Source organism: Salvelinus sp. IW2-2015, linkage group LG26, assembly GCF_002910315.2.
Source record: "Salvelinus sp. IW2-2015 linkage group LG26, ASM291031v2, whole genome shotgun sequence".
NCBI lineage: Eukaryota > Metazoa > Chordata > Actinopteri > Salmoniformes > Salmonidae > Salvelinus > Salvelinus sp. IW2-2015.
This window is the reverse complement of record NC_036866.1, coordinates 33,501,153-33,520,221: the sequence shown is the minus strand read 5'-3', so window position 1 is coordinate 33,520,221 and position 19,069 is coordinate 33,501,153. Positions and strand designations below refer to the sequence as shown.

Sequence of the window (19,069 nt, the reverse complement as noted above, 5' to 3'; positions counted from 1 at the left end):
CCGTAGCCATGAAGTGCTTTGAAAGGCTGGTAACGGCTCACATCAACACCATTATCCCAGAAACCCTAGACTCACTCCAATTTGCATACCGCCCAAACAGATGATGCAATCTCTATTGCACTCCACACTGCCCTTTCCCACCTGGACAAAAGGAACACCTATGTGAGAATGCTATTCATTGACTACAGCTCAGCGTTCAACACCATAGTACCCTCAAAGCTCATCACTCAGCTAAGGATCCTGGGACTAAACACCTCCCTCTGCAACTGGATCCTGGACTTCCTGACGGGCCGCCCCCAGGTGGTGAGGGTAGGTAGCAACACATCTGTCACGATGATCCTCAACACTGGAGCCCCCCAGGGGTGCGTGCTCAGTCCCCTCCTGTACTCCCTGTTCACCCACGACTGCATGGCCAGGCACGACTCCAACACCATCATTAAGTTTGCAGACGACACAACAGTGGTAGGCCTGATTACCGATAACGACGAGACAGCCTATAGGGAGGTCAGAGACCTGGCCGGGTGGTGCCAGAATAACAACCGATCCCTCAACATAACCAAGACTAAGGAGATGATTGTGGACTACAGGAAAAGGAGGACCGAGCACGCCCCCATTCTCATCGACGGGGCTGTAGTGGAGCAGGTTGAGAGCTTCATGTTTCTTGGCGTCCACATCACCAACAAACTAGAATGGTCCAAACACACCAAGACAGCCGTGAAGAGGGCACGACAAAACCTATTCCCCCATTTGGCATGGGTCCGGAGATCCTCAAAAGGTTCTACAGCTGCAACATCAAGAGCATCCTGACTGGTTGCATCACTGCCTGGTACGGCAATTGCTCGGCCTCCGACCGCAAGGCACTACAGAGGGTAGTGCGTACAGCCCAGTACTTCACTGGGGCTAAGCTGCCTGCCATCCAGGACCTTTACACCAGGCAGTGTCAGAGGAAGGCCCTAAAAATTGTCAAAGACAATTTGTCAAAGACCCACCCAGTCATAGACTGTTCTCTCTACTACCGCATGGCAAGCGGTACCAGAATGCCAAGTCTAGGACAAAAAGGCTTCTCAACAGTTTTTACCCCCAAGCCATAAGACTACTGCACAGGTAATCAAATGGCTACCCGGACTATTTGCACTGTGTGCCACCCCCCAACCCCTCTTTTACGATGCTACTCTGTTTATCATATATGCATAGTCACTTTAACTATACATTCATGTACATACTACCTCAATTGGCCCAACCAACCAGTGCTCCCACACATTGGCTAACCAGGCTATCTGAATTGTGTCCCGCCACCCACCAACCCCTCTTTGATGCTACTGCTACGCTCTGTTCATCAGATATGCAGTCACTTTAACCATATCTACATGTACATGCTACCTCAATCAGCCCGACTAAACGGTGTCTGTATGTAGCCTAGCTACTTTAATAGCCTCGCTACTGTTATTTTTCACTGTCTTTTTTATTTGTTTTACTTACCTATTGTTCACCCAATACCTTTCTTGCACTATTGGTTAGAGCCTGTAAGTAAGCATTTCACTAAGGTTCTAATACTAATTAACCTGTTGTATTCGGCGCACGTGACAAATAAACTTTGATTTGACAAGGACTTTGTTGCAGGTGGAGATGATTATAAGATCTACAAATATGACTACAGCACTGAGGAACTCTGTAAAATCAACCCCAAAGACCTACAAGGTTTTCTAAGATTGCTTCATTGTATTTTCCCATGTTTTTTAGTGTGTACATATTTATATATATCCCCATATTGGTGTCTAGCTGAAATTATCATATTAATCAATGATGCGTAAAACCCTCAATGGAATCTTCCATGTTTCTTTTGTGTAGAGCCAAACAAGTGCCACTTTGGGCCGGTCCATCGTTCAAATCAGTATTTTTGAACTGTTCATTTTTATTAGAGAAAAAAAAAGTCTCAACTTAGCTACTTCAAATTTCTAGAATAACATCCATTTTAAATGGACCACAGGTATTAGTTGTCTGCCAGTCCTCAATTGGCAGCATGCCCTTCCACAGGCCGTATGTTGTTTTACCCACTGCTGTCTGCCACAGGCGGAGTGTTCCATCCTCTGAGCTGCTGGCATAGAGCTCCTCTATCAGTGTCCGTGCTAGATCTTTGGGACGTCCCTACCCTATGGAAGTTGACATTTTAAATGGGTAATGGTTAAGGAYGTCCCAAGGATCCCAGATAGCACTGATCCTATGGTTGCTTTTACTCCATTTTAATGATGCAGTCTGATCTAGTTTTTAATTTCCTCCATTAGGAAGTATTTGGGCTCTAAGCATCAGATTTGTTTTAATCAATACTATTACAGATGTTTAAGTTATTTTGTAAGTGTTGCACCTGTATTTCATTGTTAAATTAAAGAATTAACATGCTGTCTCTTTGGAACCATTCATGGTGCATTGTAACTGAAAACTTTCAACGGTCTCCTGCGTCACTCTGAAATCAGAATGAGTTACATTAAGAGATTGTATACATAGAGTATTTATTTTCCTCTTATAAAAAAATCTATAACAAAAGAAACTCAACTATGAGGAACAGAAACTTGGCGATGCAAGCACCCTTCATAGAGGGGAGCTCGGCACCACTTTGCTTACAAGAAGAGAAATTGATGACCGATATGGCCTTTTCTTACTTAGTCCACAACAAACACTATCATGATTATGTCTTCCAACAAAAGCATGCCCTAATTTATCTTCAGTATTCCAGTAAAAGCCAAAAGATACTATCAACTTCAACCATACTGAAGATAAGTATTTAAGCGCAATCCCAAGCTAATGCACCTTCCAATCCCTAGGTCCTTGTTGATCTCTCCTTCACAGAACTAAAAGGAATGAATAGGTATCAGCAATATTGTAACAGAGTTTGCATCATTACTTACACTTGTCCATTATATTAGATCCACTGGTGGAGTCAACAAGGACCTGCGAGAGGAGAGACCGGTTTTGAATTGGGGCAAAATAGTGCCATGCCATCACGGGCCAGTCCAGCATGATAACCACTGTGTCATACCTTGTGACTGATAACATACTGGTCGGCCCTTGGGTTACAACTAGTAAGGCACTTCTTAATTAATTCATTCCAAGGCCCTTGGCAATTTGACATGTACAAAATAAACTGGTGAGAATACAAAAGGGTCCCTGCATGCCATGGAAAGAGATGGAGGGCATTAAACCAGGATACAAAAAAATGGCACCTTTGGCCTTCAGAGTTCTCTCTCTGGCACGATTATTCCACATAGACCTTAAGCTCTGCAGAAGACTTTCTGTCCGAGTTGAGAAGGGACAACAACTGTATCCAGGGGTGATTAACTCTATCAAGTCAACCTCTCAGTAATTGTCTCGGAGTCGCTTGTTCTCCTCCCTCAGCTTCTCGATCTCCTCCACCAGCGAGTCATTGACAGAGTACTTCTCGATCAGACCATGGATCTCGTTCTGAAAGGCAGCAAGGAACCAAGAGCAGGGTTTACACACATTTTGACAGAAGGAATAAAACTAAATATTATCGTTTCAATTATGATTTGTTAAAATTTAATTATTTGCGAATGTCGTGATCATTTTTTGGGGACATCACGAAAACATTAATACATGCTAATAATTGCTAAACAGTTGAAGTCAGAAGTTTACATACACCGTAGCCAAATACATTTAAACTCAGTTTCACAATTCCTGACATTTAATCCTAGTAAAAACTCCCTGTCTTAGGTCAGTTAGGATCACCACTTTATTTTAAAAATGTGAAATGTCAGAATAATAGTAGAGAGAATTATTTATTTCAGCTTTTATTTATTTCATGACATTCCCAGTGGGTCAGAAGTTTACATACACTCAATTAGTATTTGGTAGCATTTCCTTTAAATTGTTTAACTTGGGTCAAATGTTTTGGGTAGCCTTCCACAAGCTTCCCACAATAAGTTGGTTGAATTTAGCCCATTCCTCCTGACAGAGCAGGTGTAACTGAGTCAGGTTTGTAGGACTCCTTGCTCGCACGCTTTTTCAGTTCTGCCCACACATTTTCTATAGGACTTTTGACTTTGTTGTCCTTAAGCCATTTTGCCACAACTTTGGAAGTATGCTTGKGGTCAYTGTCCATTTGGAAGCTTCTAAAGCCATGACATCATTTTATGGAACTTTCCAAGCTGTTTAAAGGCACAGTCAACTTAGTGTATGTAGACTTCTGACCCACTGGAATTGTGATACAGTGAATTATAAGTGAAATAATCTGTCTGTAAACAATTGTAGGAAAAATTACTTGTGTCATGCAAAAAGTAGATGTCCTAACCGACTTGCCAAAACTATAGTTTGTTAACAAGAAATTTGTGGAGTGGTTGAAAAACGAGTTTTAATGACTCCAACCTAAGTGTATGTAAACTTACGACTTCAACTGTATGCTGGTTGTTAGCTTACATAACTGATGTGTATAATTGTAATTGATACTTTTTTGGATAATATTAACATTTACAGAGTGGGTGACCTCCATTCAAGTGTATGTAAACATCCGACTTCAACTGTATGTTTTGAATTGGCTGCATCGCACATATGCAGGTGATTCACGCAAACACAGATGCCCTAAAGTATCATTCGGATCCTGGTTGATGTGTCGATTTTTATTTGATTGATAAACTTAAAAATTACATTAACAGAAATTATACAATTATTTTCTATGACATTTCCAGGCCTGGAAAACCCCATTTTAAAATGCCATGACTTTTCCAGGATTTTCATGACAGTATGAACCCTGCAAGAGGTTGGTTAGGGAAATGGAACCACAATGCAGACTGGTTTAGCGTGTGCTTTCTCTGGGACTCAAGTGTGGTGTGCAGTGGCCTATGTGTCACAGTGGACAAGTGTGGAGTAAGACCAGAGGGACATGTCACATACCAGCTGAATGTAGAACTGTTTGACCATCTCCACCTGGAGGTTCACTATGTCTCGGTGGCAGGCGTCCCTGTGGAGGAAACGGGGTTAGCCAAAAATCAACAAAACTATTGAACAGAGAAACGGTGCACAAGACAGTTCGGCAACTGTAAGTGATATGCTGTGAGAAGGTGCACCCACCTGAAGTCTTCCAGGGTCTCATGGATCATGTTGCGGATGAACTGGATCTGCAGAGATGTGAGGGGAGCGCCTCCATCCTCTGCTCCAACAGCCTCCACTATTCTCTCTGATAGCGAGGATGCCACTGCAAAAGACACTGACAGGGTATTTTCCATTAGTTTCATCAACTCACTACCACACACTGTACATGTAATGCTGTGCATACATAATTTCATATTTTACAATACTGAACAAAAATATGAACGCAACATACACCAATTTCAAATATTTACTGAGTTATAGTTCATAAGTAAATCAGTCAATTGAAATAAATTAAGCCTTAATCTATGGATTTCACATGACGGAATACAGATATGCATCTGTTGGTCACAGATACCTTAAAAAAATGGTAGAGGTATGGATCAGAAAACCAGTCAGTATCTGGTGTGACCACCATTTGATTCGCATAGAGTTGATCAGGCTGTTGATTGTGGTCTATGGAATACTGTATATAGACTCGCTACTGTTATTTTGCTGTTGTTTTTTTATTTCTTTACATATCTATTGTTCCCCTAATAGCCATTTCTTTGTTAAAAATTGCACTGTAAGCCTGTAAGTAAGCATTAAGTAAGGTCTACCTACACCTGTTGTATTCAGCGCAYGTGACAAATAAACTTTGATTTGATGTCCCACTCTGCTTCAATTGCTGTGCGAAGTTGCTAAAATTGGCARGAACTGGAACACAYTGCAGTACACGTCAATAGGATGATAAGATGATAATAAGCATCCCAAACATGCTCAATGGGTAACATGTCTGGTGAGTATGCAGGAACATTTTCAGCTTCCAGGAATTGTGTATAGATCCTTGCGACATAGGGCCGTATATTATCATGCTGAAACATGAGGTGATGGCGGCAGATGAATTGCACGACAATGGCCCTCAGGACCTCGTCACGGTATCTCTGTGCATTAAAATTGCCATAAATTAAATGCAATTGTGTTCGTTATCCGTAGTCTATGCCTGCCCATATCATATAACCCCACCGTCACCATGGGGCACTCTGTTCACAACGGTGACATCAGCAAACCGCTTGCCCACACAACATTATACACGTGGTCTGCAGTTGTGGGGCCGGTTGGACATACTGCCAAATTCTGAAAAATGATGGAGGCAGCTTATGGTAGAGAAATTAACATTCAATTATCTGGAAACAGCTCTGGTGGGTATTCCTTAATTGCTCTTTTTTTCTCTTYGTGGTATCCAAATTTGATAGTTACAGTCTTGTCTCATCGCTGCAATTCCTGTACGGACTCGGGAGAGGAGAAGGTCGAGAGCCACGCGTCCCCCGAAACACGACCCAACCAAGCCGCACTGCTTCTTGACACCAATGTGTCTGGAAGCCAGCCACACCAATGTGTCGGAAGAAACACCGTACACCTGGCGACAGTATCAGCGTGCATGCACCCGGGCCCACCACAGGAGTCGCTAGAGCGCGATGCCGGCCAAACCCTCCCCTGACCCGGACGACGCTGGGCCAATTGTGCGCCGCCCTATGGGCCTCCCTGTTGCGGCCGGCTGCGACAKAGCCTGGACTCGAACCAGGAACTCTAGTGGCACAGCTAGCACTGCGATGCAGTGCCTTAGACCACTGCGCCACTCGGGAGGCCTGGTGGACATTCCTGCAGTCAGCATGCCAATTGCACGCTCCCTCAAAAAGGAGACATCGTGGCTTAGTGTTGTGTGACAAAACTGYACTTTTTAGAGTGGTCTTCTATTATCCTCAGCACAAGATGCACCTGTGTAATGATCATGCTGTTTAATCAGCTTCTTGATAATCCATCGACCTGACAGGTGTGGCATACCTTGGCAAAGGAGAAATGCTCACTAACGGATATAAAAACATTTTTGTGCATTTGGAAAAATACCCTGGTCTTTTATTTCATCTCATTAAACATGGGACCAACACTTTACATGTTACGATTATATTTTTGTTCGGTGTAGTTATGTATGCTATAATACGTGTTATGCTAAATTCATTGATATAGCATATTATCTACAGCTCTCACCCACACAGACAAATAACAACACAAACTCACCTGGTACAATAATGGGCAGCGCACCATTTAGGGGCGTGTTGTAGCTCAGCTGGGCCTGCACATCATTGGTCCTCAGGCCGGGTTCAGGGGTGAAGAACGGAGGTGCTGGTTGGCTGTGTGAGGTCTGGGCTGATGACGTGGGCGTGGTTGTGGCTTCACCCTCCAGACTGGAACCACTGTCCTTCTCATACTGTCAGTCGAACAGACAACAGGTGAAGAGCAGCTTGAACATTGTCTCCAGTTTCAGTACTGCCTGGACCACAACTTGCTTAGAAGCCATTAAATCCTGCATCCATAGTCCTATTTTGATAAGCCTTACAGTAGAAGCCAGGCATAAAAGAATGCCTATTTTAGAGGGGGTTTACTTATTGGTGGGAGACAACTTTCATCTGTATGAGAGGTTGACTATTGTGTACAGTGCCTTCAGAAAGTATTCACACCCCTTGACTTTTTCCACATTTTGTTTTGCTACAGCCTGAATTTAAAATTTGATTTTGTGACACTGGCCTACACACAATACCCCATAATGGCAAAGTGGAATTATGTTTTTAGATTATTTTAAACAAATTAATTCAAAATGAAAAGCTGAAATGTCTTCAGACAATAAGTATTCAACCCCTTTGTTATGGCAAGCCTAAATAATTTCAGGAGTAAACATTTGCAGACATTGAATATCCCTTTGAGCATAGTGAAGTTATTAATACATCCAGTCAATACAAAGATACAGGTGTTCTTCCTAACTCAGTTGCCAGAGAGGAGGGAAACCTCTCAGGGATTTCACCATGAGGCCAACAGTGACTTTAAACCGGTTATAGAGTTTAAAGCCTGTGATAGGAGAAAACTGAGGATGGATCAACATTGTAATTACTCCACAATACTAATCTAATTAAGAGTGAAAATTAAGCCTGTACAGAATAAAAAAAGATTCCAAAACATGCATCATGTTTGCAACAAGGCACTATATCAAATTGTATAGGTCACATGAGCTGAATACAACATGTTTAGACCTTACAGTGAAATGCTTACTTACAAGCCCCTAACCGACAACGCAGTTTAAACAAATTACGGATAAGAATAAGAGATAAAAGTAACAAGTAATTAAAGAGCAGCAGTAAAATAACAATAACGAGACTATATACAGGGGGGTACCGATACAGAGTCAATGTGCGGGGGCACCGGTTAGTTGAGGTAGTATGTACATGTAGGCAAAGTAATTAAAGTGACTATGCATAGATGACAACAGAGAGTAGCAGTGGTGTAAAGAGGGGGAGAGGGGTGGGGGGCAATGAAAATAGTCTGGGTAGCCAGATGGCTTGGGGGTAAAAGCTGTTTAGAAGCCTCTTGGACCTATACTTGTCCCTCCGGTACCGTTTGCCATGCAGTAGCAGAGAGAACAGTCTATGACTAGGGTGGCTGGAGTCTGACAATTTTTAGGGCCTTCCTCTGACACCGACTGGTATAGAGGTTCTGGATGGCAGGAAGCTTGGCCCCAGTGATGTACTGGGCTGTTCTCACTACCCTCTGTAGACGAAGGCCGAGCAGTTGCCATACCAGGCAGTGATGCAACCAGTCAGGATGCTCTCGATGGTGCAGCTGTAGAACCTTTTGACAATCTGAGGACCCATGCCAAATCTTTTTAGTCTCCTGAGGGGGAATAGGTTTTGTTGTGCCCTCTTCACGACTGTCTTGGTGTGCTTGGATCATGTTAGTTAGTTGGTGATGTGGACACCAAGAAACTTGAAGCTCTCAACCTGCTCCACTGCAGCCCCGCCGATGAGAATGGGGGCGTGCTCGGTCCTCTTTTTGCTGTAGTCCACAATACTCTCCTTAATCTTGATCACGTTGAGGGAGAGGTTGTTGTCCTGGCACCACACGGCCAGGTCTCTGACCTCCTTATAGGCTGTCTCGTTGTTGTCAGTGATCAGGCCTACCACTGTTGTGTCATCGGAAAATGTAATGATGATGTTGGAGTCGTGCCTGGCTGTGCAGTCATGAGTGAACAGGGAGTACAGGGGGGGACTGAGCACACACCCCTGAGGGGCCCCTGTGTTGAGGATCAGCATGGCGGATGTGTTGTTACCTATCCTAACCACCTGGCGGCAGGATCCAGTTGCAGAGGGAGGTGTTTAGTCCCTGGGTCCTTAGCTTATTGATGAGCTTTGAGGGCACTATGGTGTTGAACACTGAGCTGTAGTCAATGAAAAGCATTCTCACATAGGTGTTCCTTTTGTCCAGGTGGGAAAGGGCAGTGTGGAGTGCAACAGAGATTGCATCATCTGTAGATCTGTTGGGGCGGTATGCAAATTGGAGTGGGTCTAGGGTTTCTGGGATGATGGTGTTGATGTGAGCCATGACTAGCCTTTCAAAGCACTTCATGGCTACAGATGTGAGTGCTACGGGTCAGTAGTCATTTAGGCAGGTTACTTTAGTGTTCTTGGGCACAGGCACTATGGTGGTCTGCTTAAAACATGTTGGCATTACGGACTCGGAGAGGTTGAAAATGTCAGTGAAGACACTTTCCAGTTGGTCATCGCATGCTCGCAGTACACATCCTGGTAATCGGTCTGGTCCTGTGGCCTTGTGAATGTTGACCTGTTTAAAGGTCTTACTCACATCGGCTGCGGAGAGCGTGATCACACAGTCTTCCCGGAAGAGCTGGTGCTGTCATGCATGTTTCAGTGTTATTTGCCTCGAAGCGAGCATAGAAGTAGTTTAGCTCGTCTGGTAGACTCATGTCACTGGGCAGCTCTCGGCTGTGGTTCCCTTTGTAGTCTGTAATGGTTTGCAAGCCCTGCCACATAAGACGAGCATCGGAGCCGCTGTAGTACGATTCGATCTTAGTCCTATATTGATGCTTTGTCTGTTTGATGGTTCGTTGGAGGGCATAGCGGGATTTCTTAGAAGCTTCCGGGTTAGAGTCTCGCTCCTTGAAAGCGGCAGCTCTAGCCTGTAATCCATGGCTTCTAGTTGGGGTCACTGTGGGGACGACGTCATCAATGCACTTATTGATGAAGCCAATGACTGATGTGGTGTACTCCCCAATGCCATCGGAGGAATCCCGGAACATATCTGTCTGTGCTAACAGTCCTGTAGCTTAGCATCTGCTTCATCTGACCACTTTTTAAATCGATCTAGTCACTGTTGATTCCTGCTTTAATTTTTGCTTGTACGCAGGAATCAGGAGGATAGAATTATGGTCAGATTTGCCAAATGGAGGGCGAGGGAGAGCTTTGTATGCGTCTCTGTGTGTGGAGTATAGGTGGTCCAGAGTTCTTTTCCCTCTGGTTGCACATGTGACATGCTGGTAGAAATTAGGTCAAACGGATTTCAGTTTCCCTGCATTAAAGTCCCCGGGCACCAGGAGCGCCGCCTCTGGGTGAGCGTTTTCTTGTTTGCTTATGGCGGAATACAGCTCATTCAATGCTATCTTAGTGCCAGCCTCTGACTGTGGTGGTATGTAAACAGCTACAAAGAATACAGATGAAAACTCTCTCGGTAGGTAGTGTGGTCAACAGCTTATCATGAGATACTCTACCTCAGGCGAGCAATAGCTCGAGACTTCCTTAGATATCGTGCACCAGCTGTTATTTACAAAAATACATAGTCCGCCGCCCCTTGTCTTACCAGACGCTGCTGTTCTTTCCTGCCGGTACATCGTATAACCAGCCAGCTGTATGTTGATATTGTCRTCATTCAGCCACGACTCCGTGAAGCATAAGATGTTCATTTTTAATGTTCCGTTGGTAGTTTAATCTTCCGCGTAACTCATYGATTTTATTCTCCAAGGATTGCACGTTTGCTAGCAGAATGGAGAGAAGTGGCAGTTTATTCGATCACCTACGAATTCTCCGATGGCAGCCRCCCTTCGGCCCCTCTTTCTCCGCCTCCTCTTCACGCAGATCACGGGGACCGGGTCCGGTTCCCGAGGAAGCAGTATATCCTTCGCGTCGGGCCAGTCAGAGTCGTGAAAGGAAAAACAGGATTCTGCCAGTCCGTGGTGAGTAATCGCAGTCCTGATGTCTAGAAGTCATTTTCGGTCATAAGAGACGGTAGCGGCAACATTATGTACAAAATAAGAAACAAACAATGCAAATAAACACAATCTGCCGGCGCCATCTAACACTGCAAAAAAAAAGAAAAAAAAGTGGCACAGCAATTAACTTTTGGTTCTGAAAAAAAGTGTTATAGTTGGGGCAAATCCAATACATTACTCAGTACCACTCTCCATATTTTCAAGCACAGTGGTGACGGCATCATGTTATGGATTAGCTTGTAATCATTAAGGACTGGGGAGTTTTTCCAGGATAAAAAAAAGATACGGAATGGAGCTAAGCACAGGTAAAATCCTAGAGGAAAACCTGGTTCAGTCAGCTTTCCACCAGACACAGGGAGATGAATTCACTTTTCAGCAGGACAATAACCTAACACACAAGGCCAAATCTACACTGGAGTTGCTTACCAAGACAGAGAATGTTCCTGAGTGGCCGAGTTACAGTTGACTTAAACCTGAAAATGGTTGTCTAGCAATAAACAACAACAAATGACAGAGCTTGAAGACTTCTCAAAATAATAAACTGGGAAAATGTTGCACAATCCAGGTGTGGAAAGCTCTTAGAGACTTGCATCTTTGGCATTGATTACAGCTGTTTCTACAATGTATTGACTCAGATGTGAATACTTAAGTAAATTAGATATTTCTGTATTTAATTTCCAATAAATGTACAAACATTTTTACAAACATGTTGTTTTCACTGTCATTATTGAGTATTGTGTGTAAAAAAAATATCTTTAATCCATTTTGAATTCAGGCTGTAACACCAAAATGTGGAATAAGTCAAGGGGTATGAATACTTTCTGAAGGCACTGCACATTTTGAAAGGAAAMACAGAGACTAAATCAGGGGTTTCATTTCTGGTTCTGGGGCCTCCCTGATCGGCACATTTTTGTTCCAGCCCAACACTATCACATTWGATTCAAGTAATGAACGTCCTTAAGTATTTGTATCAGGTCTGATAGTGTTGGGCTGGGAAGACCCCAGGACAAGAATTGAATACTCCTGGTTCAAATGGTCTGTGTCAGCATTCCAAGTTGGTCAAGGTACAACAGCTGATTGAATAAGGTAGACTGACCCTTTTTGAGTCCTGTGTATCTGTCTGTGCTGGTGCAKGAGGCATGGCTAGCTCCTCTTTGATTGGTGAAGGGGTCTGGAAGACAGGCAGGGGGCTGTAACAGCACCCTCCTCCAAGGGTGCCCAGGGGAGTCTTGTGTTGTGGGGGCCCACCAGAGTAGGTAGGGAGGAAGTCCAGATTGTTTGCTTTCTTCCCATTTGATTCATCTGCAGTCATTCCATGGGTTTTGTAATCTGCAAAGATCAAGTGWATCAATGGCGTTACCRTACCTATAGACTTCCAGTCATTACGCTAATGCTAGTTAAGTGTTGGCTCACGAAACTACCGATAACTTCCTCCATACTGCAGGCAGAGAYATAAAARTGGTATCCTCAAGTTCATCTGACTCTGGGTAAGTAGAACAAGGTAAATGCAATAAACTCTCAGTATCCCTCTATTAAAGTGGAAAGGATTTGGAAAAGTTTGCAGGTTTGTGAAGCTGTGCAGAACAATGTGAACTTTGAATGTCAAGAGACACACAAATGGRATCTCACCCTCTCTAACAGGAGAGAAAATGTCCAGACTGTTGCGTCCCACTTTGCTGAACTTCTCCATGCTTTGCTGCCCTTCTCTGGAGAACATATCCAAACTGATCGCTATGGTACATACAAACAACAGTCACAAATGTGGTCTCAATCATATACACCAGTATATATATATATGAGATGTACAGTGGACAGTGAACTTTGTTGAATGTTTATAGCAGTGTTTCTCAATCCATTCCTGGATGAACCCCACATGGTGCACATTTTTGTTCTAGCCCAGCAMTAACACACCTGAATCAACTACTTGCCAAGCCCTTCATTAGTTGCATCAAGTTTATTACAGAGGGATAATTGAAAAAGACGCACGTCTTCAACTCATGGTTAGCGGTGCAGGGTCCTCATGACCATCATCATGCTCAAAGGAGAGATCACTACTTGAACTGTAAAAAGAGGACATGGCAATCCACTACCATCTCCTTTGATTCCACCAGGAGCATCACCGCTCATCCTGTGGGCTTTGTAATCTAAGACAAAGAAACAAGCTGTCAGTTTGAAAAGAAAACAGAGGTAGAGAGAGTGACAACCAAATCATAACTTGATATACCAGAGAGTAAGTTGAAACTAAATTGAAGAGTCAAAGCAAGTGTGGAGCTCACCGTCTCTTACGGGGAGAAAATGCTAGGCTGTTTCTACCCACGCTGCTGAACTTGTCCAGACTAGGCAGGCGTCAACACCAGCTGGCCCTCTGCCTCTCTGTGTGTGCTACACCCACACACACACACACACGCAACCCAACAACACACACACACACACACACACACACAATCTGCTCTCTGGACCTCTAAGCTCAGGTTTGACTACCACTGGTCTAGACCATGAATTGGAAATGGGGTGATGTTTCAGGTCAGGATGTTGGCCAGAGTATATTTGAGGTACTAGAGCGAGTCTGACCTGTGCCCTGGGCTTGTCCATCCCCTCTTTCTACTGCATGGGGTGCAGGCAGGCTAGAGGGGGGATTGGAGGTGGAGCTGGGGGTAGTTACTGTTAGGTAGGTACTACCCAGCCTGGCTGAGATCCTCTTGCTTGTCTGGGCGCTGGAAGACTTGCTGGACGCTATTTTACTGGACTAACAGGGGAAAAACCAAGGGACATGGTTAGCTTGAAAAGGTCAAGTTTAATTGATCTCAGGTAACACRTGCCAGTTAAATACCTACAAGCTACAATACTGTCTCTATTGAGATCTGTATTTAAGGTTTTAGAAGCATTTTGGTCCTTTATTAGTCAGGAGCCCATAGCCATACAATGCAGGGCTTACAGTGCAAGCTATCAAGAGATACACACTGAACTGACAAAGTGCATTACTCTGGGCAAATGCTWACTGTAAAGACAAAAGGGCACAGCATTTCCCATCAAGTGAAATAGAACACTCAATTCAAAAGCATTTATGTCACAATAAGTGTCAAACTATTTACATAAATTAAGGAATTAAAAAGAGTTTGTTCCGTACAACATGCACAACAGACCAAAGAAAACCCACATGGTCTTGGCGTGCCCCCTTGCACAAACAAATGTCATCCCAAAATCTCAAAACCAGTGTCTCAGTCACAGTACAGCTGCAGTCCCTAACAAAAATACAATTTGAACTCRGTTTAGGAAATTCCAATTCAGTGATTTTAAAGAGTGCTGTTTATTTTAAACTTTTCAAATCTTGTGACTGGAAATAATTGAAAAGTGCGCTGGTGGTGTGTAGCCTACCTTGAGGTGTCTGCTCTGGGAGCTCTGGAAGCGCAGGCTGGTGATGGAGGTATTGTGTGCAGCGGCAGTCTTGGTAGGGGAGCTGAGGTTGCGCAGGTCGTACAGGTACAGTCTGCCCTGGGTGGAGCCCACTACCAGCCCTGCCCCATCTGGAGTGAAGTCAATGGCCGTCAACGGGGACTCCACACACATGTTGCGGAGAATACTGCGAGAGAAGGAGCGGAAACAAACAAACGTCAACACTGTACTTGAAAGCACAAGAGCCAGTTCTAAAGTCCCCTTTGCGCTGTTGAAGAACTAATCACTAGTATAGGACAGCATCATTGACAAAGTACAAAATAATGTGAATGTGTTTTGACCCCAAAAAATTGCAACAACAAAGCTTGTAAAAAAATACCAAGGTAACAGGCTTTCTCTCAGTCAAACAGTATATCTCTAAACTTGTTTGGTCAATACTAAACCTCATGCTCTTACATCTTGCTGGAGGTGTCATAGCAGATGATCTTCTTGTCCAGGCCAACGGTGACAAAGAGCAGGTCGTTGGCAGGAGAGAAGGCCAGGCCCGAGGCGGGGGCCTTGTGGGCTCCATCAAACACGTGCAGCTCCTTCTGAGTGTTGGCGTCCCACAGGACCACCGAGCCGCTATCTGACACACTGCCCAGAAGGGAGCGCTTAACCACAGAGTACTTCAGGTCGTGGATGGGCTAAGGTGGGAGGAACGTAATTTCAGACCTGAGGCATCTTAATTGTCCCCAATTTTGTCATTGTCGTCTATCCTTCAGTCTCACATTGATWTGATGACCAGTAACAACCCCTAGCCCCTACTACTCAGGCACTGGGATAGAATTGGCTAAGTATAAGCAAAGGGTCATGGTTACAGTGTTAAGTGTGTCAGGTCCAACAGAACACTCACCTGGTTGGTGCCGTGTCCAAAGGCATTACTGGACAGGTTGGTGGTGATGCTGTGCAGGATGATGTCACCACTGGTGGAGCCCGAGGCGATGTAGCTGTCACTGCCRTTGAAGGACACGCACGTCACCTCCTCTTTGTGGTCCTGGTGAGAGAGAGGAGGGAGAGGTGAGGATGGAAATTGCGCCTTGAGTCTCTGTGCTAGTAATACAGGTTACTCTAAAATGCCTTGATATCTACACCGAAAGCTTGGACCAGGTGTTCAGGTGAGATGTGTTCAAAATATAAGTACTAGAACATAGTTCCCATGGGTAGGGTCACAGGTCCTGGTAAGACTGAGGGTACCTTGAGGGTGCGATGAAGCCTCTTGGCCTTTAGGTCCCAGATGTTAACAGAGTTATCAAGCCCCCCACTCACTAGGTACTGGGACGTTGAGTTCAGACTCACACGTGTCTGCTTTTTCTGAGGACAAAAAAATATTATAATAATGTGACAACATGCGGGAGGGTAATGAATTAGAATGGAACTGAGAATATTTTACTGGCCCTGGCTGTCAGGCCACATACACTCACCCCCTCTGCAAGCTCCAACACTGGGATAGGWGMGGACTTGAGACTGGATACCACCAGCTTGTCTCCTATACTGCTGGCACTTACAAGATACTGATCTGAGGAATCAAGTCAAGGCAACTGACTGCATATAGTCATTTATGTCACAGAACAGAACTGGGTGGATGAGAAATTACCTAAAAAATAAATAGTTTACATGAAGGTGTGGGGGCTGCTCACCACTATGGTTCAACTAGAATGTGACAAGAGCAAAGGGAAAACAAAAAAGAATACATTATAACATAGGTACATGGACATGCCCAAAGGGTTAGTAAGAAGGATACTGTTGCTGCTCCAGCACACTTGGGCCACAGGGTGTGTATTACTGTGCGGGTTGAACTGTTCCAAAACTGTCATGGAGGCYGAGTCCCAGATCTTAACACAGTCGCCGGACGACACCAGATGCGTCACCTCCTCCATAGCAACGGCTGCAAAGACACAAGGACCGCTGTGAGTGATGGCGCACACACACTCCCCCGTTGTCAGGTGGATGCAAAATGAGATGCGTTTACTGAGAAATAACGCTGCTGCCAAGAAGCAAAGATGTTTTGAGTTTGCAGTGGGTGTCTTTTCTCTGCAGTGAGACTGATATGACAAAGACTCTGAGTGATCAATGACAGAGAACTACCTCCCATCTAACTTACAGAGGGAAAGCCCATGTTAACAGAATTATTTCACAACAAATTTTCAGAGAAGCGAAAACAAATAACGTTAATGACGTAGCTAATAAATGAGCAAGCTATACAGAAGAAATGCATAATAAAACAAGTTCAAATGGCATTTAAATTGTTAACAGGCTATTTAGGTTAGTTAGCCCAAATGGAGATTTGAGCAAAGCTGAGAWATGTTCTTATCAAACTTTGCTACATGCACTATCAGCTAACTAGTCAGCTTCTAGTTACGTTAGCTATGTTTATCAAGTCACAAGAACATTAGCTAGCTATCACCATTAGCAAAACAGTTTACTAACGTTAGCCAACTAAGCTAAAATGTAAACAGCTAGCTAAGTTACAGTAGATAAATTAGTTAGCCTGAATTGGCAAGCGAGTTGGTGGTTCTTTTGACTATTCAAAATTATCAAAATGTGCAACAAAGCTGCTATAAACACYTAAGTTAAATGGATAGTTAGTGAACCTACTAACTTTAATTAACTAGTTAACCACAGGTAGCTAGCGTTAGCTAGTTGAGACTACTTCTGCGAAGAAAGAGTAGCTAGCATGTAAACGTTAGCCAGCGGCTAAATTTGATCAAGTTGCTAGCTAGCAAACGTTAGATTAGCTAAATAAAGTTTAAAGTACAGGGTTTGGTTATACTATCCAGCTAACGTCATTAGTCAATACGAGCTTGTCAATTCATGGCACTCACTTACTTGTTACTGATTTCCTTGTGAAATTGTCCTATGAATYGTCTGTCGAATGACGGGAATTGTCATAAACAATTTCAATAGTGTGCAATTACAACCCGCAATTGGCGGCGATCCTGCATGTGGGCATTCCTGCATTTGCAGCCAGGACAGCGGCCCCCCTAARTCCCCAGGGTTCCAGTTGGGAAGCAAGCCATCGCATGTATACAGAGGACACTGGCGGAACTGCAGTTTAACTGACGCCGAGCCCAGAAAGACAACTCATAGACGCCCCCATAGAGAACTCTATTCCACATCAGATAACTGATGGAAGCAGTAACATTATATATTTTTTAAACAGATCAAATACACCTTATGGAACAGCGGGGGACTGTGAAGCAACACAAACATAGGCAAAGACACATGCATACACGCGATAACATACGCACTATACACAGGTACACATGGATTTTGTATGTGGTAGTGGTGGAGTAGGGGCCTGAGGGCACACAGTGTGTTGTGAAATCTGTAAATGTACTGTAATGTTTTAACATTTTTATAAACTGCCTTAATTTCGCTGGACCCCAGGAAGAGTAGCTGGGGATCCATAATAAGTTAAGACTTATTCAGACTGTGTTGTTTGTAACTACCCTGGTAGGTTGACTGACAACCTGAATCAGGTTGCAGRCACTGGTTACAGTTGAAAWGCTTTTCTTGAGTGGGCAGCTTGATGAAAGCCAGTCAATATTTAAATCACCCAGAAAATATACTTCTCTGTTGATATCACATACATTATCAAGCATTTCACACATATTATCCAGATACTGACTGTTAGCATTTGGTGGTCTGTAGCAGCTTCCCACAAGAATGGGCTATAGGTGAGGCAGATGAACCTGTAGCCATATTTCTTCAACAGTATTTAACATGAGATCCTCTCTAAGCTTAACAGGAATGTGSTTCTGAATATAGACTGCATMAYAACCCCGTTGGTATTTCTGTCTTTTGCGTAGATGTTATAACCATGTATTGCTACCACTGTATCATCAAAGGTATTRTCTAAGTGAGTTTCAGAGATAGTCAGAATATGGATGCCATCTGTTACAAGCAAGTTGTTGACTTCATTAACCTTATTTCTTACTAAGCTACATATGTTAATATAGGCTATTTGTGGCACTTTTCTGGGTTACTTGATTGTTTTTAATGCTTTATTGGGAAGGTTATCAGAAGTAGACTTGCTCATGTTATTTATATTGGAGCTAATAGTKCASGGTGAGCTGCACACAGTGGACTTCCTACTAGGGCACACCACCTCAGTGCTAACAGTGTAACTCTGGTTCATAGGCACATGATTACTGCAAACAATAGCTGTAGGATCAACAGAGTTATTCAGGGCAGTTAGGGGGACATACATTAAATTACTTACATTGTGTCTGCCAACACCGCTGGGATAATGTACATTTGATGCAGCATTATGACAACTCAGTGTCACAATGGTAGCGATTAACTGAACTGGTCTTGAGTCCATTTTTAGAAGTTCTGAGCTAGCCCTCCTGATTGACCCCACATGGACTACGACAGTGTCAGCTCCCGGCATCTGGCGTAGAACAGTCGGAAGCAGCCTTGTAATGTCCTGTACTCGTGCTCCTG

The 19,069-nt window shown here is 43.8% G+C and overlaps 1 protein-coding gene across 1 annotated transcript; it reads right to left on the bottom strand.

Annotated features, from left to right (window-relative positions):
• Positions 1 to 2,668: 2,668 nt before the first annotated feature.
• On the bottom strand, positions 2,669 to 17,605 carry LOC111952628 (protein NEDD1-like). The gene is given in 17 exon segments (XM_023971496.2): positions 2,669 to 3,456; positions 4,903 to 4,969; positions 5,080 to 5,215; positions 7,156 to 7,345; positions 12,285 to 12,517; positions 12,818 to 12,919; positions 13,279 to 13,332; positions 13,465 to 13,484; positions 13,486 to 13,582; positions 13,754 to 13,934; positions 14,564 to 14,768; positions 15,038 to 15,267; positions 15,477 to 15,617; positions 15,818 to 15,934; positions 16,045 to 16,139; positions 16,365 to 16,508; positions 17,450 to 17,605. Coding segments are annotated over 16 exon segments (2,109 nt in total). The 5' UTR covers positions 16,501 to 16,508; positions 17,450 to 17,605; the 3' UTR covers positions 2,669 to 3,351.
• Positions 17,606 to 19,069: the final 1,464 nt, after the last annotated feature.